This window comes from Anastrepha obliqua, chromosome 6 (assembly GCF_027943255.1).
Source record: "Anastrepha obliqua isolate idAnaObli1 chromosome 6, idAnaObli1_1.0, whole genome shotgun sequence".
Taxonomy (NCBI): Eukaryota; Metazoa; Arthropoda; class Insecta; order Diptera; family Tephritidae; genus Anastrepha; species Anastrepha obliqua.
The window spans coordinates 79,060,034-79,082,401 of NC_072897.1; the positions used below are offsets into that span (position 1 = coordinate 79,060,034).

Here is a 22,368-nt window from a genome sequence, read left to right on the forward strand (position 1 = left end):
TAAATTGTGGGTATCGTTCACCTGTGAAGTTGTGAGCTTTGTAGTAATTTTATGTTCTACGCAGTGATGGTAAATGGTTTTTTGAAAAATCCCTACACAGCCCAAAAAAATTCCTTACTTTTCCCTACACTGGAAACAAATTTTCCCTACGAAATTCCCTACATTTTTTTCTCCTGTGTTTACACTATAATGAGGCAATTGAATTGTTTGCTTAAGATTTTCGGTACAGAGCTCCTGCAATGCAATCAGTTCTTATTGGAATTAGGTCCAGCAGCTTAACCACAAGCCGCTCGCTTTCCTCGTCGAAAAGTCTCACCTTGAGACATATATGCTTATTGAGTCCGATGTCTGTGCTCTCATCGATCATTATGGAAAATTTGTTTACTTTTAATTTTTTAACTAAATTGTCTTTTTCCTCTTTTGCCAATTCATTTTTATTATGCTGGTGCACTTCTTTCTTCCGAGCTCAGAGTTTTTTATTATTTCAGAATCGGGCACGATTACCTTTAAGAGTGGGATTAAATGGTCCAACATTATGCTCAGCGAAGAACATGCTAAGTCTTATTTCAAAATTTCTGGAACCATTTGGTTTACTCGAGTTTTCTAAAAAAAGCTGTTTATTTTAGATGTCCTTTTAATTGCCTTCATATTTTTTGGGGCATTTTTGTTTCGGCGTGCTTCTGTAAATCAGACTTGCCACAGCTCAAAACTTTGTCGCACGCAGTGCATTTGCATTTGAATGGATCGTTAGCCACCACTTCAAACTAGCCACTTAAATTGTCGTCGTCAAGTCACTTCTTATTGAACTTTTGTTTCCGATACTTACATTGTTTTTCCTGGTGTTCCTCCGAAGAGTTAATCGAAGGGGAGGGCTAATTTCTGTAAAATATTGTATATGCATTTTAAATATAAAAAAAGCTAAAACAAAAATAATTGCAAACTTACTTCAAAGTGAAAAGCACCAGAAAACGTGGGACAACTAACAATTTTCGCACAAAGAAAAAATCGTGCTAGCGTTAACGAAGAAAAAAGGGCAATGTTGCCGTATTAACGCTTTTAAAAGTATGCTGTCATAAGGAAAATAAGTCTGGCATGAAATCTTACTGCGGATTTTTATTTTAAATGAACTTTTTTAATTTTACCCAGCTGTTTTAAAATATTTTCTGTCCTTCTTGAAAACCCCCTACATTTACAGAATTTAAAAAAATCTGTCCTTCTTTTCCCTACACCCACATTTTTCGACAAAAATCCCTACATGTAGGGAATTTTCCCTACATTTACCATCACTGGTTCTACGCCGTGCACTTGCTGCCTACTTCCAGTCTATACGTGTGATGATTTTATTCGCTCGCACTAACAGAAATTTCTCAATACTGCTGTGCTGCTCTAATTGACATTCAAGTTGTGAATGATGTAGGTAACATGTAGTGAACAAAACCTTCTGAACTCATGAATGTTGTTGTTAACATGTAGTGAACAGAATTTCATGAGCTAGTGAATTTCGTTGTTAACATGTAGTGAACAGAATCTTTTGGACCGGTGAATGTTATTGTTAACATGTAGTGAACAGAATCTTTTGGGCTGGTGAATGTTATTGTGAACATGTAGTTAACAGAATATCATAAACTAGTGAATTTCATTGTTAACATGTAGTGAACAGAATCTTTTGGGTTGGTGAATGTTATTGCTAACATGTAGTTAACAGAATTTCATAAACTAGTGAATTTCGTTGTTAACATGTAGCTAACAGAATCTCATGAATAAGTGAATTTCGTTGTTAACACATAGTTAACAGAATCTCTTCAACAGGGTAATTTTGTAGGTAATACTTACGGATCCTATATACAATAATCCTTCAAAATTACTGATACAAATGGTTATTTATTGAATATTATTTATTTAATGAATAATTTTAATATTTATTTAGTTAATTTTTAGTTTCTAAAGAAAATTAATACAATATATAATAATATTTTTAGTATGTTCTATTTATGTACAGCTATTTATATTAATTTATATTACTATTTACATTATAAAATTAGGTTAAGTTTTAGTTATTTATTTTAATATTTACATTGTAAAATTAGGTTTGGTGTTAGACAAATTAACTTTTTAGTTTTAGTTATTTATATACATTAATTAGTTTAGTTATTAGAAAAGTTTACGTTTTAGTTTTTATGAACATAAATTAGTATAATATTTACATTCTTAAATTAGGTTTTGGTGTTAGAAAATGAACATGAATTAAAGTAATTTGACATTATAAAATTAGGTTTGGTGTTAGACATAGTTTAGTTTTAGTTATTTATATACATTAATTGGTTTAGCTATTAGAAAAGTTTACGTTTTAGTAAATTATATTAGTATAATATTTACATTCTTAAATTAGGTTTTGGTGTTAGAAAATGAACATGAATCAAAGTAATTTGACATTATAAAATTAGGTTTAGAAATATTTTAGTTTTAGTTGTTATTTTGAATATTAATTTTTGGTTTTTGTTTCCTAACTACTTGCTTATGTCGGTTGTGGCTCATTAAAACCGCTTTCCGAATTTCAGCGATGACTTCGCTTTTCGGGGTGCTATAAAATGTATCTGTTGGATATACATAAAAAACATATATATATAAAAAAAAAGTATAAACGAAAAAATGTAAATACCGAAAATGAGTTCCAGACTTTTGAGGCCCAAAAGCGCCGATTTGTTGGCTTTCCCCTCAAAATTGTAATGGAACATCAAGGCGTCGGAGTAAACGCGCTTCATCACCCCTTTGATGCATCCTTTAGCACCCCTCAGCTTCAGCAAAATATTTAGCTAGAAAAGATAAAATTAAGTTATTTATTTTATTAAAATTTTTTTGAGCTTATTTGATATTGAACGCCCTATTGTACGTAATTTTATGTAAATCACAGTTGTTTGAGTGGAAATAGGCATATCAAAATTTGTGAAATCTCTTATTTCGGCAAATTTTGAAGACGCTATACGGAGAATTCTTAGATGTTACAATTTTAATTTTACAATTTAACTCAAGCAACCATGATCGATCACATGTGTATATTGTATAGTAGAAATAATAGTTACCATTGCTTCGGAGAATGACTTGGTATTTAAGAGCTCCTCCAGAGTATTAATCGCATCCTGCGATGTTATTGGGAGCATACTCTGAATCTTGATATACTCAGGACTCAGAGCATCTCCCGTGATGCGCGCAATACTCTGGTGAACTCTTGTCATCACCACTTTCACCTCCCTCATCAGCTGCCCCTGGACCTGACTTTCCGCTCTTTCTGGCATCTAAATAATAAAGAGCTTATAAAGTTATAATTCATTACTTCAGAAAGATACTTGTATAACCTTCTTTTCGAAGTCCTTGAAATTTCTTTCCACCTTACTTTCTAGGTCCCGTGAGGTGGTCTTTATTTCCCCCAGTGATTCACGGATATCGCTCCGCATTTCTCTCAGCTCCTTTTGCAACGAAGCCAGAGAAACTGGTTCACCTGAAATAAGTGTTTTTTTTAACAACCTCGCAAAAAAATAATGGTAAGAATTGAAATTTATTAAAATATAAAAAAATTTACTTGGAACCGCAGTAGCATGGTTGGATACCGTTGCGCTGGGGGAATCTGGGATTGCTGTACGCCTTTCGTAGGGCTGCGATACAGCAAACCGCTTACGCTGCACGGCAGACCCTAAAATGGAATTAGTTTTAAGTATGAATATAAGTATTTACAATTCTGTTAATATATTTTTATATTTATGCCTGTAAAAGTAGGGGGGCCCGAGCGTGGTGGAGAGATCATTTCGGTTTCCGGAAAAAAATGTCCTCCATTGTACTTAAAAAAAAGAACGAAATAAATTATGTAGAATGGGGACAAGAATAAGCTTATTTCTATCATTTATACAAAAATATTTATAACTTATATCACTACGACTAATTAGGATTTCATTACTTAATATTTCACCTATACAAATACCTAGCCCTGACATAGATTCTACTGGCTCGATAAAATAATTTTCTAAATTAGAAATAAGGAGTGCTTTAAAACTGTTGGTTTCCTTATCTAATCCAACAATTTTAATGGGCCCCTTATTACATTGAAAATAACTATCTTTATCTTTGTTAAAATCTATTATAAAAAGGTCGTTTTTAGAAAGTTTGCTAGAATCTGAAATTTTTAATCTTTCCGATATTCTGAAAAACATTTGCTGCAAAATTTTATTAGGTTTATTAATTATTTTTTTTAAATGCTGCATGTAGTTCTCAAATTTGTACGCGGAAAAATTGTCTAAAGGACCAAATTCTCTAACACAATCCGAAAGGTGTAACAACCCGTGAACATTATAACTTATTAGATGATCGCCATAAATATTTCCGAACAAATCAACAAATTCCTTTAACAATTCATTGGCGACATTCGATTCTACGTTAAAAGATTTCTCACAAGAGAGAAATCGAATTCCGGCGTGTAGTAAAAGAAAATGATAATATAAATCTTCATTAATGCAGTCTTTCAAAACAAATATCCCGGTATATAATAAAAACTGCCGGAATTCAGTTGACTTCCAATTACTTATCTGGTCAAGGTCTCGGCTAAGCCGGCTAAACTCAGACGGTACGAACCTGTTAAGAAGCAAAAGCTTCTCATTCATTTTCGTAACGTTACCTTTCTTGATAAGTAACTGGAGCAACTTTTTTGTTACACCCAAATCTACTAAATGCATGGGTTCAAGAGGAAATTGTGAAACCATGCCAAAGTTAAAAGATTCTAACAAACTTTCTGCTTGCTTAAATTCTAAACTATGATAACTTAAATCTATTCTATTTTTAAATGTACTATCTGATCTTAAAAACACACTGTCATCTCCGCTATCTATATCATATTCTAAATTTTGCAAAGCTACTCTACTTGTTGATGGAAAATCATCGTCGTCTAATCTGTTGGGAAAGTTTTCATTTCCTACACGTTAACATTTTCATTTAATTTGCGAAATTTCGCTACATTTTCCTCATAATTTTTTTTCTTTTCCCAATAAATTAGACAACGTTCTTTTACTCATTTTTCTAACTACGATACTTAACAAATACGTCCGCTGCGTGTACGTGTGTGTGTATTAATGTGTTCTGTAAGAAAAATTAAACACAAATTTCAATAATTAGAAAAAATACATATGTGAAAGATATAATATCAGACTAAAAATAAAATAATAATTGAAAAATTACAAAATACTTACTGAATCTGCCCTGGTAGCTTTGCTGGATGCTGGTAAATGTTGTATGTTGGTAAATGTTGCACGTCTCCCTTTTAATTAAATCGCTTACGAGCTACAAGTTAAGGTTAAAAAAGATTTATTAGTTTAATAATATGGATTATTTACATAACATATGTAGATATACACAACTTTTCACAAATTGCTTATATGTAATATATATGCATATTTCTTATGCATAAATGGAAAAGTGTATGCATGTTCGTGTATATAAATATTTACATACATATATGTATATCACAATTTTATTCTTATCCTACAAACGTGCATACATTTTTCCCATTTACTTACACTGCGCAGGCGATTGCTATTAACCAAACCACAAATAGAAATTTATAATGCCAACAATTGGCATATAAATTCACTGCACAGTGTATAAACAAAAGCTATGTCCAACCGCACTGGTCATGCCTTTCCATATCTTCATTTTCACTTTCCATATCTTCCATTTCACATTCACTGATTTAATACTTACCGAGTCAGATGCAGATCCCTTTTAAATTTCCTGATTGTATCGCCGTTTATATTGCTGTACCTATATAGTATAAAAAAGATGTTATTAATACAAAATGGAAAAGATTAAATTAGAGGTTTTATACATATTTCATGCACCAACCGTGCATATTTACATACAGTGTATGGAATGCAAAGTATGTATGTACATGCATAAGAATTTTACTTCGCAGTATATATGTACATACATATATTGCATATTTAATTCATATACACTACGCAGCGGACATATTGAAAAGATTTGTTGCCCATATCTATGAGAAACACATATGTATTTGAGGTTAGGATCCCCGCACTGATCCTGTATGGGCAACAAATTGCTTTTCAACCCTTATTTCTCACAAAACACACTGCGCAGTGTACGTATGGATGCAAAAGCTATGACCACCGGCACTGGTCATGCTTTTGGCCAGTGCCGGTGGTCATAGCTTTTGCACATTTTATAAGCGAAAAAGAATTTGTTTACATTGAGCAAACTTACCAAAAGAAAGATGCCCGCTTTGTTTTCTTGTTTAATTTGGAATTGAATTGCTTTTCATGCACCTCTTGAAGTTGTGAATACGTTTTTCTGAAAATAAAAGTACATTTTATTAGTTTAAATATATATATAATTGCAAAATTTACTAAAAATTGTTCAACTTACCTTTTCGCTTGAAGATTTTCACAGAATTAAACGCGATTCATTTTTGTATTTGACATTTGTTTTTTGCTGTCACTTTCGCACTCACTATAGTTAAGTTTAATAAGTATTCACGAAAATTATGAGATAAATATATGTATAACCCATCAAAAATGACAAAAGAATTAAATGTGATTGTGTGGGTATTAGTGGAAAAATTGAGTGAATGTGTTGGTAAAATTGGAAAAACTGGTGAACGTTGGTTTGCAGGGTAATAAGCACAGCATTGTATACATTTGGATTCTCAATAATTGTTTTGTTTTGTTATCCTTACTAATAAATACATATGTATTCATGAACATAGTCCCAACGGTTGCTGCGAATTTTTTTCAAAATTTTGTTGTGATGGTATTGCCATGATGTGGTATAAATTGACAATTTACTTGAAATTTGTCAGTTCACTTAAAACAACGGTAACAGTGCAAATTAGTAAGAGTTTTGGACAGACGCAAAATAGAATTTATTTTGAGAAAAAAGTACATACATACATATTTAATTTTAAAATATGCCTAGAGGACGCCCAAGAAGAGTTCGTAGAAGAGTTCCTACTTTAAGTGGAGGAATGAGCAGGTAAGTAAGTGATAAATGTTTGAAACGTCACGTATTGGGTATGATTGGTAGAAGCATCCACTTTTGTTTTCGTTCATATATGGTACAATTGATCTACAATATATAAACGTATGTATGTATTTAAAAATTTTGTGTCCGCTTGATCCTTTTTGCAAAACTCAAAATTTTAAATAGTTTTAAAAAATGAAGAGAGAGAGACAAATTAGTTTTTTATTTGATACGCTTTTGGCATGGATCCATCTACTTGCTGTAAACGCCCTTTTGGCATTTGGCACGCGATGTGTCGTACTAGAAAAGAGTACATGTCTATCCTTCAAATAAGATAGAGTTTTAACAAAGTGGTTGTGCGCTTAAATCGGTTTTTGTTGAAAACTTACATCTCTTTGCTTCCGCTTCATATAATATATGTTTTAAACGATTTCATGTTTTTTAGGTCCGTATTCATGCAAGCACAAGTACATACAAAAAAGCTCTAGATCCAGCATTTAATGCAGAATATAACACGCTTGGTGGTTTAACCAGTATATGTTTGCATTGCAATGCTAAACATTTTAAATGTGAAAAGGTAACTTTCCATTATTGAAAAACTTTGGTAAACTTGATAAAGAAAAATTTTTTATAGGGAAGAAATCAATTCCCTACATGCTGCCACGGTGGGAAAGTGCAGATACCGATACCTTGCATACCTGATTTTTTGGAAAGGGTTTTTGAAAATAATTTGAACTCTTTCCGGTCCCATTACTTAGAGAATATAAGACAAATAAATAATATAGCTCATTCGCTTTTGCATCTTTTGAAGCTAAAATTGTATAGCCACCAGGACGTGGCCCTTATTGTTTTCGGATACATGGATCAATTTACCATCGAGTGGGTCCTCTTCATGCTAATAATGATTCAAACTCATTATACGCACAGCTTTATATACTTGAAATGCCTACACGAGATGATATCAACCGTGAATCCCTTAGCCCGTCAGTATAAATTTATGGCACAAGTTGAACGCGAGGAGGAATAGAGGGCACGACAGGCAAATCGAGTTCCGCACAAAGTGAGCATGATTTTCTTCAGTAGTCATGCGAATCGGCGTTATAATTTGCCTAACTGCTCTGAAATTGCAGCCGTTTTCACAACTGAGGATGGTGAACCACCGGCAAGCCGTGATTTAAGAGTATTTTCTCACAGCTCAGAAACACAGTATTGCACCACGATTTCAACTTTACATAGATTATGCGATCCCTTGGTTTACCCTCTTTTATTTCCCTATGGTGAGCCAGGATACGACGAAGCACTACTACATGAGCAAGAATACAGAACAAGTCGCAGGTTCAGGGTCACACAGTTGCAATTCGTTGGATATCGAATGGCGATTCGAGAAGGTTTCAGCTTACTTCATGCTTCAGGTAAACTTTGGCAACAATATTTAGTTGATCAGTACGTTAGAATAGAGGGTGCAAGGTTGGCGTTTTTGCGTAATCACCAACAGCTTCGAGTTGAAACATATGCTGGCTTACACGATTATGTTATGCGTCAAGCAGAACTAGAAAATGCACGCCCTGGTCGCATTGTCGTTCTGCCTTCCAGTTTTCTAGGCTCACCTCGCAATATGAATATGCATTACTAAGATGCCATGGCTATTGTTAGAAAACATGGAAAGCCGTCACTTTTCATAACTTTTACCTCTAATCCAAAATGGCCTGAGATAACTCAAAACATTGAACAGTATCAAGTACCCCAAATGCGTCCTGAGTTAATAGCGCGAGTTTTTAAGCAAAAACTAAAAGATCTTTTAAATGAAATTTCAAAAAAGCATGTATTTGGAAGGGTGAAATATTTTCTATACGTAATAGAATTTCAAAAAAGAGGTCTACCGCATGCACATATTTTGGTTGCTCTTCATGATGCAGATGCCATTATTGATGCTTCTATTATAGACTTGGCTGTTTGTGCTGAAATTCCGAATAAAGAAACTTAGCCTGAACTTCATGAAATTGTTTTAAAATGTATGGTGCATGGTCCATGTGGCCCACTTAATCCTTCATCGCCTTGCATGTCTGAATCTGGAGAATGCACAAAAAAATATCCAAAACTATTTCAAGAAGTTACTTTGCAAGATGTCAATGGGTATCCCCAGTATCGTCGCCGCGATGACGGGAGCAAAGTTTTAGTTCGAGTCAATCAAAACCAAATTGAATTAGATAATCGATGGATCGTACCATATAATAAATACTTAACAAAAAAATACGCCGCTCACATCAATGTTGAAATATGTTCTTCAATCAAAAGTGTTAAGTACCTACATAAATATATCTATAAAGGATATGATTGTGCAAGTATTCAGATCATTGAACAACCTGTTAGTAACTGCATTAATTTTGATGAGATAACGACTTCCGCCGTCAAACGAAAGCTATTAGTGGATAACTCGGAATGGGTTGCTGTTTTGACAGAAGTTTCTACCTTCAAAATGCCCTCACAGTTAAGACGTATTTTTGCCATGATTTGCGTGTTTGGAGAACCTACTTCGCCCCTTGAACTTTGGACAACATTTAAAGAATATTTTATTGAAGATTTTGTAAGAGATAATAATGTAGTAGAAAGTGAAATATTGGCGTTGCGGGAAATTAATCAAATTTTACTTTCCCACAATACATCTTTAAAACATTTTGGTTTGCCGGAAGTTTCTTTTGCAGACAACCTTACAACTTTAACAACTGACATTGAAGTCGATTTGATATGCGCACAAACATTAAAAGATCAGCTTAATCGAGAACAAAAACACATTTTTGACGAAGTATGTACAATGCTAAATGATGAGGGCATATCTGTTAAAGCTGTTTTTATTGATGGACCTGGTGGCTCTGGAAAAACATTTCTATATAAAACTCTTACTCACTATATTCGTGGTATTGGAGAAACAGTGATTACCGTAGCTTGGACAGGTATAGCTTCAATTTTGTTGCCAGGCGGGCGAACTGCTCACAGCGTTTTTAAATTTCCCATACCGATAAAAATTAATATAATATAATCTATAGTATTATTTTAAAACATGGCGCTTATTCTGACTAAACTACAACACGTACAGATATGAAATATATATCAAAAGAAAGGTTTTGATGAGCATATTTCCGGAAAATTATAAAAATTAAAATTGGTTAATTAGTTCATGAAATATTTGCGTGTAAAGTTATCAAAATTTTCATATTGATAACAGCGATGGCTATGCAATGCGGGTTGACACACAAATATACGCATATATGTATATGAGTACGTTTGCTTTGTTTAGCTCCCTTTCTAATGAGCACAGCATTGTATACATTTGGATTCTCAATAATTGTTTTGCTTTGTTATCCTTACTAATAAATACATATGTATTCATGAACATAGTCCCAACGGTTGCTGCGAATTTTTTTCAGAATTTTGTTGTGATCGCCATGATTTAATTATAGAAGGTTAGGTAAGTAAACAGCTTTCTCGCTCCCTCTTGACATATCGGCTTCCTTATTTGAAAACGTGTTGCTTCTTTACAAAAAAAAGTACCTATTTCACAAAAAAATTTTTGAATTGTAGTAAAAACTAAACTTTTGGTGCAAATTATTTGGTCGGCAACACTGTTTCCACTTTGACGCTTTGTTTTGTTATTATTCGTTGAAAATCTTTTATCTGTTTGTAAACATTCAAGTAAGTATAATAATAAAAGCTAATTATTTTGTAAATTAATGTCGTTTTTCATTATTTAGGTCGATTATGTCTTACATATGGTGATAGTCGATTATTTGGAGTCGGCTTTCTGCTGCAGAAAACCACCGGTTTGTGAATTTTCATACAAGTAAGTCCAGATCAGACATTTGTAAAAATTCTTATTAAACTTTTTCATTCATAGGTTTTTATAGCAGCGTTTTTGCAAATATAACAGAGACCACCTTACATACAATACATAAACTACAGTTAGTAAAATCTTTTAGAATATTTGCTAATAAATTGTAATAAATAAAAGTTTTTATTTGTAGGACTTCACAGACGAGCAATTGCTGCGGAAGGTGTGTGTTGAAGAGCTAGGTGGCCCAACTATTGTGGTTTTTAGAAACGAAAGCACGTATGCGCGTATTTCTACCATTGTCTCATATGGTGCTACGGACAATTTCATAGGAGACATTGAGCGTGTTGTGTATGATGGTGCAAATACCTGTTTAACATGTGACGGTTATTATGTGCCTAGTACTGCTACCTCTGAAATGAAATTGACTTCCGAACTGGCTGTCCACGTCGATACCTTACCCTGTCTAGAACAATATGCTGTACATAGATGTATGCGCAACACCTACACGAGCAAGTCCTCGCGCTTTAAGTCTACAATTACAGATAAGTTGTAATGATATATTTGTGAGTTATTTTTAAGTTTTTGGTTTACAGGTTTTTGATTTCTGCCTGAAGTAAGTGCAGCGTTCCAACACCTATACGAGCAAGTGCACCCACATTCCTCATATTTCCCCTCTGATTCATTACTGAGACACGTGGTATTGATATACCTAAATTTACAAACCATCACAATTACTATAAGTGGATTATATTACCAATATCTAAAATTTTTCGATGTATTAGTTTTAGTTTTAGTTTATATTAATACATTTTCCTATTAATATTAGGGACGCAAAGTATATTAAGGTAGACAAATTTTAAACTATAAACTAGTAAATTTGTAATTTTTATTGCAAACTATTTTAACTCTTCTAATTTCAATTTTTTTCTTATATTTAGAAATGATCGACTGAACTTCTGCTTTCGCAATGTCTTTACAGTAACATACTACATGTATCTACATGTATCTACATGTATTGTTATGTACGAAATAAGAAAAAAAAATTAAACTTTCTGTTTCATCTCATTCTTGTCGATTAAGTAAAGCGTTTTTCAATAGGTGCGCTTCAACTTTTTTCTGATAGGGAGGGCGAACGACGCAATATTTTTTATTTTTCGCTTGTCATTTGTAAACTTCATTAGTATACATTAAATGTATATGTTCAAACTCGATAATAAAAAAAAATTAGTTAAAAAAGTCAAACCGTTTGTGTTTTATTCAAAAAAAAAGTTGAAGCGCGCTTACTGAAAAACGCTTTATATTTTGACCTTTGGTGTATTAAAAGACTTGTACTATTGTAGTAAATTAAACACATTAAATTCCTTTATTATGACTATTTTTTGTTCTCTTCCACAAAATATACTCAAATCTATTGCAAGATTAATTGGCGCGTACACGAGCTCTTCCTCCTATTTGTGGTGTGCGTCTTGATGTTATTCCACAAATGGAGGGACCTATAGTTTCAAGCCGACTCCGAACGGCAGAAAAAAAAACACATACAGAAGTAACATCGCATAGTTCTGCGTGCTCTTGTGTTAGATAAACATCGAAAATATTCTAAATAAATATTACATTTGTTTAAAGAAAAAAATATAATATTTCTGTCGTTTTGTTTTAATGTAGATTAAATAACCAATATACTTGTTTTTCTCTTAGTACAGGACTAATTAGTTACTTTACGTACTTTTTTACTACCTTTAGGCAAGAAGGGGAAAACATTTTTCCCTTTTTCCCATCCTTCGTAAATGCAGCCCTAAAATAAGGGAGTGTCAAAGCGCCCTTGTCACTACTTACCTAACCTCCTATAATTGAATCATGGTGATCGCAATAATCTTCTTCTTTTATCTTCTTCTACAGTATTATTTTATTATTTTAAAACATGGCGCTTATTCTGACTTAACTACAATATGTACAGATATGAAATATATTATATATCAAAAGAAAGGTTTTGATGAGCATATTTCCGGAAAATTATAAAAATTAAAATTGGTTAATTTGTTCATGAAATATTTGCGTGTAAAGTTATCAAAATTTTCATATTGATAACAGCGATGCCTATGCAAAGCGGGTTGACACACAAATATACGCATACATGTATATAAGTACGTTTGCTTTCACGAGGTCGCGTTCCATGGGATTGGGCGACTAAGCTGGGCTCTAAGCTACCGTGGGGGTCGGCAGGTTGCGGATAGCCGGACGGCCTGTAGTAGCAGGTTAGTTGCGAATAAGTTCTAACAAATAAGCAGCCCCCGACAATGAGCGGCAGAAACGGAGGAAGCGGTCTAAAAGCTAGCAAATCCGAAGAGGTTCCTGTGACAAAGGCGAAACGACACCGCCTTTAATAAAATAAGTGTCACCCCTCATCATGCAAAGGCATGGTGAAAATACAAAAATCCAGAAGCGACTGACTCATATTGGGCGGCTCCCTGGTCAGCGTCTGTCCTCCATGTTAGGGGCGGCTGTTAACTTAATACGATCTACATTAAGACCGAGCCCAGTAAGGTCTTAATCATGGAATACTGGAATTCGTTAGGACATACTGCCACGAGCTGACGACTGTATTATTCTGTTTCCCTAGTAAGCGGAGTGATATCTAGCTGAAACGGCATTCAGGCTAATAATCCAGTTGCCCCCGCCCCGTTAAAATGATGGCAAGTCTCTAAGAACGCTCCATATCCTGTCGCCATTAAGTGTCGGCGTAGGTCTAGATGTAACATTCCTAGTTAACACTGATTCGGCTCTGAACTTAAGCTCTCATAAGGAGCTTTTGTCAACCCTCGCATGGCCTCCCTGCTCGCAAAGATAACCATGGAATCATATACAAGTGACTACGCATCAGGATATGGATAACGACTTATGAGTTGGGGCCCAAAAAAACCTAGAAATGTCTTCAAATCAACTAAAAACACAAACAAACCAAGGAAGTGAAGTTGTTACAAAAATAGCATCAGAGGTAACAACAACTATTGCAAATGGCAATAACGGCAGCGGTGAATGGCTCAAAAACCCGTTCCAACGGAGCTCAAGGTTGGCATATTCACCACCAGGCACGGAAAGAACCAGGTCGGCATCACCGTGCATGCAGCACTTTGGCTTCATGAAAGCGATGACGGCCGAAGAAATATATCGAGCCATCGGCGATAAGGTCAAAGAACTAGCCGAAATGATGGAGCTTCCGAAGAGGAACATAAACCAGCCAATGCGAGATTTGGTCACGTACATAACGGACCTACACAAGAAACTGGAGGGATCTATCCTAACTCCGGAAAACCTGGCGATAAGAGGGGCACATAGTGAACCATCTACTGTCAAAGATGGATGTACCCAAACTTCACCTCTTTTTAAGCGTATAGATTCTACGCCAAAAAGGGCTATCGACAACGCCGCTGCAAGGAAAAGTCCTGCTAAAAAAAACAAAAATAACCGCGTTGAAGCTCTGAGAACAGAGCATGTTGCAACCGGAAAATGGGAGATGGTTAAATCAAAGAAAACCCGGAAGGATTTAACGCAAAATACACCCAAAGCAGATGAAAAGTCAGAAAGAAACGAGGCAAGGAAAATTCGAAAACGGCAGAGGCCACCGCGAAAGGATGCCATAGTAGTAAAAAGCGTTGGCAGCATATCATATGCGGAAATCCTAAAGCGGGTTAAGTCAGAGCCAAACCTAAAGGAGCTGAATAATGACATTCAAGGGGTCAAAAAAACTGCCAAAAGGGAGTTACTTTTGGTGCTGGCAAAACCATCTGACCCAAACACCCTGAAAATCCATAAAGCTGTTAAGGCGGCTTTAGGAGAAGCGGTAGAAGTCAGGGCTCTAACGGAGCTGCGGCAAGTGGAAATCCGAGACCTGGATGAAATCACCACAAAAGAAGAAGTACATGAGGTGATAACAAAACAGTTCAAGGAACTTGACGTACCAGCCTCAGCGATTCTGGGCCTACGAAAAGCATATGGAGGCACACAAACAGCGACGCTAAGAGTAACGCCGGAGACCGCTACCAAGCTGCTTGAAGCAAACAAAATTCGAATAGGCCTTGTAATTTGTCGCATACGAGAGAAAATAGAACCAAAAAGATGCTTCAAATGTATGGAATATGGGCATGTGGCAGGAAGTTGCAAAAGCCCAGCTGACTACACTAGCGTCTGCTTTAAATGTGGCAACAAAGATCATCAGGCCAAAAATTGCACACAAGCAGCAAACTGCATAATATGCAAGAAGAAAAATGTAAGTGACACAGGGCATGCGATGACCAGCAGTAAGTGCCCAGAATACCAGAGAGCTCTGAAAGAAATACGACAGAAATGAAGATCTTACAACTAAACCTTAACCACTGCGAAAGCGCGCAAGACCTACTCACGCAGTCTATACGGGAACACAAAATAGACGTTGCTGTACTCAGTGAACCCTATAAACACCTAGAAGGCAATGGCTGGGCCTCTGATATTACTGGCAAGTCGTCAATCTGGAACTGTGGGACAAATAGCTCCCGACTTATGAGCGTGAAGGCAGCTCGCGGATTTGTACGAGCGCGTATTGGGGAAACATACGTCTATAGCTGCTACCTACCACCCAGCTTAACTCTTACCGAAGCTACCTGCATCCTAGAGAATCTCGCCCAAGATATTAAAGACCACAGACCTGTGGTCGTAGCTGGTGATTTCAACGCATGGGCTGTGAACTGGGGATGCCCGCGAACAAGTCAAAGAGGTCAAGCCCTCTTGGAAACTTTCGCCATGTTAGACATAGTCCTTATGAATACAGGGAACCAGCAGACATTCCAAAAGGCAGGAACGGGATCGATAATTGACCTTACCTTCATGAGTCCCAACCTTGCTCGCTCGACGAAATGGTTTGTTAGCCAGCATTATACCCGGAGTGACCATCTCGCGATAATATGCGAAATAAAGAAACATGACGAATCAAAGGTGCCATATACATACGACGCGAGATACAGGGTCGACTCAATGGAGGCTGAAGTAATCGAAGTCATGCTGGCAGATGTAACACTCACTGGTGATGCAACTGAGAAGGCTACACAAACTATGAAGCACCTAACAAAAGCATGCGACGCAGCCATGTCTAAAACAAGGCCTAACAGGCATAATAGTGAACCCGTTTACTGGTGGACAGCGGAGATTGCGGAATTGCGTAGCGAGTGCAACAGAGCAAGGCGAGTTTATCAACGTTCTAGGGGCACGCACAGTTTCCAAGGGAATCAGCTCCAGTATAAGCAAAAAAGGAAGGCCCTGAAAAAGGCAATTAAAGGGAGTAAACGACAATGTTTCCTCCAACTATGTGACGAAGTCGATAGTAACCCTTGGGGACTCGGGTATAGGCTAGTCATGAAAAAACTGAAAGTTTTCAAGCCACTCCCAACAACGTGCCCGGCCACACTGCGTAATGTAGTTGAAACATTGTTCCCAGTACAAGATGCTCTCCGAGCCTATGATTTGGAAAAATGTTGTGAGGGGGACCAAAATATGCAGTTGACAGACAAAGATGAGCTCCTGATGATCACTAAACGGATCAAAAACAATAAAGCTCCTGGCCCAGACGGAGTCCCCAACGAGGCACTAAAAGTGGCAATTCGAAGCCATACCGACATTTTTGTAGATCTCTACAATACATGTCTAAAAGAAGGCACATTTCCAACTCAGTGGAAGTTACAGAAACTGGTGCTGATTCCAAAAGGATCTAAACCAGCGGAAGATCCTACAGGCTACCGCCCCCTTTGCATGCTCGACACCGCAGGTAAAATTCTAGAACGGTTGATCGCTAATCGTCTGGAGGCCGCCATTGATGACGCAGGCGGTCTATCATCCTCGCAATTCGGATTCCGTAAGGCTCGCTCAACTACAGATGCTGTAGTTGCGGTTAAAAACATTGCGCAGAAGGCAATCGAAGGAACTCGGTGGTTATACGGTAGCAAGGAATACTGCCTAATGGCAACGCTAGACGTAAAGAATGCCTTCAATACCGCGAACTGGAACCAGATTCTGATGGCGCTTGATTGCTTCCAGGTTCCAACGTATATACGAAATATTATACTCAGTTATTTCACTGACAGAACCCTCCGCTATAATACCGATGCGGGTGTTAGGGAATATAAAATAACTGGCGGAGTTCCACAAGGCTCAGTCCTAGGCCCCTTGCTGTGGAATATTATGTACGACGGAGTCTTACGTCTCAGTTTACCCCCAGGGTCCAAAATTATAGGGTTTGCTGACGATATCGCTGTTGTGGTCGTAGCTAAAGTACTACAGCAAGCAGAAGCAACCTGCAACCAGGCTGTAGGCGTGGTAAAAGAATGGCTGCGCAAGAATGGTCTAACTCTTGCTGATCATAAGACGGAGGCAGTGCTCATTAGCAGCAGGAAGAAGGTGGAGTCGGCAAATATAATGGTGGGCGAAAATACCATAGGATCGAAACCGTTCATTAAATACCTGGGCGTATTAATCGACCATAGGCTGAACTTCAGAGATCACCTATCATACGCAAGCAGCAAAGCGGCAGAGGCAGTAACAGCACTGACGCGCATAATGATGAACACTAGAGGCCCTAGGCAAAACCGTAGGAGACTACTTAATACCGTGGTCTCATCGATTTTGCTGTATGCAGCTCCAGCATGGGCGGAAGCAACTAATTGCAGCTCATATGTGAGTTGTATGAAATCAGTGTATCGACTGAGTGCCCTCAGAGTGTGCTGCGCGTTTCGAACGGTATCAGAAGACACCATTATGGTTATTGCAGGACTACTCCCAATAAATTTAATGGCAAAAGAGTACGCTGAAGTTTACCAAAACAAAGCTACTTCAGAACGACAGACAATACGCAAGGAAGCAAGAGAGCGTAGCATGCGTTCATGGCAGGGAAGTTGGAGTTCGTCCCTGAACGGACGCTGGACGTACCGTCTGATTCCCTTAATAGCCAAATGGGTCAGCCGTAAGCATGGACAGTTAGACTATCATCTGACCCAAATACTGACGGGACATGGGTGTTTTAAATCCTATCTATATAGGTTTAAGCACGAAGACGACCCGTACTGTTCTTATTGTGCACCAGCTGTAGAAGACGCAGAACATGTTTTGTTTGTCTGTCCGCGATTTGCGTTAGAAAGGGAGGAACTAAGCACTAGGGTGGGGAAGCCAATTACGGCTGATAACCTAGTCGATATTATGTTAGAGTCCGAAGAATATTGGTCCGCTGTATGTAATATGGCAAAAATAATAATCTCCAAACTGCGTCGCGCTGAACAACAGCGCAGATCTTCATGAAGAGGCAATAGGCCGCTCCCCCTTTCGTGAAGTACTACTTAACGGTTGTCCCGCGGGAGGGAAACGGAGCTGGGGTGGGTTTTTAGTGGGTGAGCCGAAAGGCAAGTCTCACACTTTTCGGCTTTCAATGCTTTGTGCCACCTCCATAAAAAAAAAAAAAAAAAAAAAAAAAAAAGTACGTTTGCTTTGTTTAGCTCCCTTTCTAATGAGCACAGCATTGTATACATTTGGATTCTCAATAATTGTTTTGCTTTGTTATCCTTACTAATAAATACATATGTATTCATGAACATAGTCCCAACGGTTGCTGCGATTTTTTTTCAGAATTTTGTTGTGATCGCAATAATCTTCTTCTTCTATCTTCTTCTATAGTATCTATAGTATTATTTTAAAACATGGCGCTTATTCTGACTAAACTACAACACGTACAGATATGAAATATATATCAAAAGAAAGGTTTTGATGAGCATATTTCCGGAAAATTATAAAAATTAAAATTGGTTAATTAGTTCATGAAATATTTGCGTGTAAAGTTATCAAAATTTTCATATTGATTACAGCGATGTCTATGCAAAGCGGGTTGACACACAAATATACGCATATATGTACAGTGCACTCGCGGTAACTCGAATAGCCGCTAAGTCGAACGACGTGCTAACTCGAACACATTTTTTTCCCTATTGACTAGTTTGTAACTCGAACAATATTAAAGCGCTATAACTCGAACAAAAAAACAAATTTATTTGTACACACATTCTTTTCAAACATGTACATTTTGTACATACATACATATGTAATAGTATATGTATATAAATTATATGTATACTAGTGTATTGTCCATATGAATATTTCGACGTTAATATCCCGTTAGTTTTCTGGGAACAACATCTTGCATTGACCAAATTGCTTTAAATTTGTCATTTGTAGTGTATCAGTGCATGTGAGTAATGGATCGTAAAAGGTTGAAGTGTTTAACATTAAAAGAGAGGGCTGAAGTCCTTAACAAAATTAAACGTGGATGTAGTGTTACTTCTCTAGCGAAGGAATATGGGGTAGCCAAGTCCACCATAAGTCTTATAAAAAAGAAAGACAAGGCAATTTTAAAAGCAGTAAACAACACGATTTTGGGTCCTGGGAAGAGGAGAACTTTAAAAGCTTCTGAGTTTCCTAAAATGAAAGCCGCTTTATACAAATGGTTTCTGTCCCAAAGAAAAAAGAATTACCCAATAAGTGGACTCATCTTGAAAGAACATAACATGAAAAACATAATTTACAGGTCGAATTTACGCTTTATGATGTTAACAAATGGAATGATGGTGCCGAATTTACCGACACAAAAGTAATAATTGAAACTAGTGATTCTGAGTCTGAGTTTAACAACACAACTGAGACATGTGAGCGGATATCATCTGAGGAGGCAGTTAGCTCTATCAATAAGGTAATTCAGTGGGCCACAACTGAACAAGTAAGCCCCGCAAAGGTTAACACTCTACAACATTGCTGCAGGCAAGAAAAGAAAAACACACATTACAACTTTCTTTTCGGCCTAACTTTTCTGTTAAAGCTGACTTTTTTTGTGTAACTGACACAAAGACTGCCAAATATTTGATGAAAAATATTGAAACGAATTAATTATTTTAAACATATTCATGTTCATATCCATATGTAAATAAATAAATAAATTTAACTGAAAAAAATCGATATCGATGACTGTTTTTTTAACATAGCACACTCAATTGATAAGTCGAACAAATTCGATAAATCGAACAGCGCCTGTTTTAATTAGTTCGAGTTATCGCGAGTGCACTGTATATAAGTACGTTTGCTTTGTTTAGCTCTCTTTCTAATGAGCACAGCATTGTATACATTTGGATTCTCAATAATTGTTTTGCTTTGTTATCCTTACTAATAAATACATATGTATTCATGAACATAGTCCCAACGGTTGCTGCAAATTTTTTTCAGAATTTTGTTGTGATCGCAATAATCTTCTTCTTTTATCTTCTTCTATAGTATCTATAGTATTATTTTAAAACATGGCGCTTATTCTGACTAAACTATTGTACAACACGTACAGATATGTGATATATATATCAAAAGAAAGGTTTTGATGAGCATATTTCCGGAAAATTATAAAAATTAAAATTGGTTAATTTGTTCATGAAATATTTGCGTGTAAAGTTATCAAAATTTTCATATTGATAACAGCGATGTCTATGCAAAGCGGGATGACACACAAACGCATATGTATATATGAGTACGTTTGCTTTGTTTAGCTCTCTTTCTAATGAGCACAGCATTGTATACATTTGGATTCTCAATAATTGTTTTGTTTTGTTATCCTTACTAATAAATACATATGTATTCATGAACATAGTCCCAACGGTTGCTGCGAATTTTTTTCAAAATTTTGTTGTGATGGTATTGCCATGATGTGGTATAAATTGACAATTTACTTGAAATTTGTCAGTTCACTTAAAACAACGGTAACAGTGCAAATTAGACAGTGCAAATTAAACAGTGCAAATTAGATAGAGTTTTGGGCAGACGCAAAATAGAATTTATTTTGAGAAAAAAGTACATACATACATATTCAATTTTAAAATATGCCTAGAGGACGCCCAAGAAGAGCTCGTAGAAGAGTTCCTACTTTAAGTGGAGGAATAGAGCAGGTAAGTAGGTGATAAATGTTTGAAACGTCACGTATTGGATATGATTGGTAGAAGCATCCACTTTGCTTTTCGTTCATATATGGTACAATTGATCTACAATATATAAACGTATGTATGTATTTAAAAATTTTGTGTCCGCTTGATTCTTTTTGCAAAACTCAAAATTTTAAATAGTTTTAGAAAATGAAGAGAGAGAGAGACAAATTAGTTTTTTTTTGATACGCTTTTGGCATGGATCCATCTACTTGCTGTAAACGCCCTTTTGGCATTTGGCACGCGATGTGTCGTACTAGAAAAGAGTACATGTCTATCCTTCAAATAAGATAGAGTTTTAACAAAGTGGTTGTGCGCTTAAATCGGTTTTTGTTGAAAACTTACATCTCTTTGCTTCCGCTTCATATAATATATGTTTTAAACGATTTCATGTTTTTTAGGTCCGTATTCATGCAAGCACAAGTACATACAAAAAAGCTCTAGATCCAGCATTTAATGCAGAATATAACACACTTGGTGGTTTAACCAGTATATGTTTGCATTGCAATGCTAAACATTTTAAATGTGAAAAGGTAACTTTCCATTATTGAAAAACTTTGGTAAACTTGATAAAGAAAAATTTTTTATAGGGAAGAAATCAATTCCTTACATGCTGCCACGGTGGGAAAGTGCAGATACCGATACCTCGCGTACCTGATTTTTTGGAAAGGGTTTTTGAAAATAATTTGAACTCTTTCCGGTCCCATTACTTAGAGAATATAAGACAAATAAATAGCTCATTCGCTTTTGCATCTTTTGAAGCTAAAATTGTAGAGGACGTGGCCACCAGGACGTGGCCCTTATTGTTTTCGGATACATGGATCAATTTACCATCGAGTGGGTCCTCTTCATGCTAATAATGATTCAAACTCATTATACGCACAGCTTTATATACTTGATACTGACCAAGGCACTGACATACGACTACAAAGGAATGCAAATTGCGATAGTTCCTTGATGAAATGCCTACACGAGATGATATCAACCGTGAATCCCTTAGCCCGTCAGTATAAATTTATGGCACAAGTTGAACGCGAGGAGGAACAGAGGGCACGACAGGCAAATCGAGTTCCGCACAAAGTGAGCATGATTTTCTTCAGTAGTCATGCGAATCGGCGTTATAATTTGCCTAACTGCTCTGAAATTGCAGCCGTTTTCACAACTGAGGATGGTGAACCACCGGCAAGCCGTGATTTAAGAGTATTTTCTCACAGCTTAGAAACACAGTATTGCACCACGATTTCAACTTTACATAGATTATGCGATCCCTTGGTTTACCCTCTTATATTTCCCTATGGTGAGCCAGGATACGACGAAGCACTACTACATGAGCAAGAATACAGAACAAGTCGCAGGTTCAGGGTCACACAGTTGCAATTCGTTGGATATCGAATGGCGATTCGGGAAGGTTTCAGCTTACTTCATGCTTCAGGTAAACTTTGGCAACAAGATTTAGTTGATCCGTACGTTAGAATAGAGGGTGCAAGGTTGGCGTTTTTGCGT

At 36.4% G+C, this 22,368-nt stretch overlaps 2 protein-coding genes and 1 long non-coding RNA gene across 5 annotated transcripts; 1 reads left to right on the forward strand and 2 right to left on the reverse strand.

Moving 5' to 3' along the window:
* Positions 1-2,404: 2,404 nt before the first annotated feature.
* LOC129249929 (uncharacterized) lies at positions 2,405-3,790 on the reverse strand. 2 transcript variants are annotated; one of them, XM_054889594.1, is made up of 5 exons: positions 3,578-3,790; positions 3,354-3,496; positions 3,081-3,293; positions 2,660-2,813; positions 2,405-2,594 (listed from the first exon to the last, which is right to left on the reverse strand). In XM_054889594.1, the coding sequence occupies exons 2-5, from the start codon at positions 3,450-3,452 to the stop codon at positions 2,464-2,466; spliced, it is 597 nt and encodes a 198-aa protein (XP_054745569.1). In that variant the 5' UTR covers positions 3,453-3,496; positions 3,578-3,790; the 3' UTR covers positions 2,405-2,463. The 2 variants fall into 2 exon arrangements, with proteins under 2 accessions (XP_054745569.1, XP_054745570.1); XM_054889595.1 differs by having other exon boundaries at positions 2,405-2,581; positions 3,354-3,790.
* Positions 3,515-4,964, reverse strand: LOC129250792 (uncharacterized; the record flags this gene model as incomplete). The annotated part of the gene is made up of 3 exons (XM_054890386.1): positions 3,515-3,522; positions 3,578-3,688; positions 3,974-4,964. Coding segments are annotated over 3 exons (1,110 nt in total), but the record flags the coding sequence as incomplete, so codon positions are not given.
* A 5,664-nt stretch (positions 4,965-10,628) lies between these two features.
* Positions 10,629-11,257, forward strand: LOC129250834 (uncharacterized). 2 transcript variants are annotated; one of them, XR_008582817.1, is made up of 4 exons: positions 10,629-10,707; positions 10,767-10,855; positions 10,910-10,977; positions 11,037-11,257. It is a non-coding gene; the product is annotated as an uncharacterized LOC129250834 (long non-coding RNA). The 2 variants fall into 2 exon arrangements; XR_008582818.1 differs by having other exon boundaries at positions 10,767-10,835.
* Positions 11,258-22,368: the final 11,111 nt, after the last annotated feature.

What these genes read in the sequence shown, in the direction of transcription:
- LOC129249929 (XM_054889594.1), bottom strand. Translation starts at nt 3,452, where the DNA reads ATGCGGAGCGATATCCGTGAATCACTGGGGGAAATAAAGACCACCTCA. An exon ending in AGTCATTCTCCGAAGCAATG is followed by an intron (nt 2,814 to 3,080) that starts GTAACTATTATT and finishes TATCTTTTCTAG; the next exon opens with CTAAATATTTTGCTGAAGCT. An exon ending in AAGTCTGGAACTCATTTTCG is followed by an intron (nt 2,595 to 2,659) that starts GTATTTACATTT and finishes TATATCCAACAG; the next exon opens with ATACATTTTATAGCACCCCG.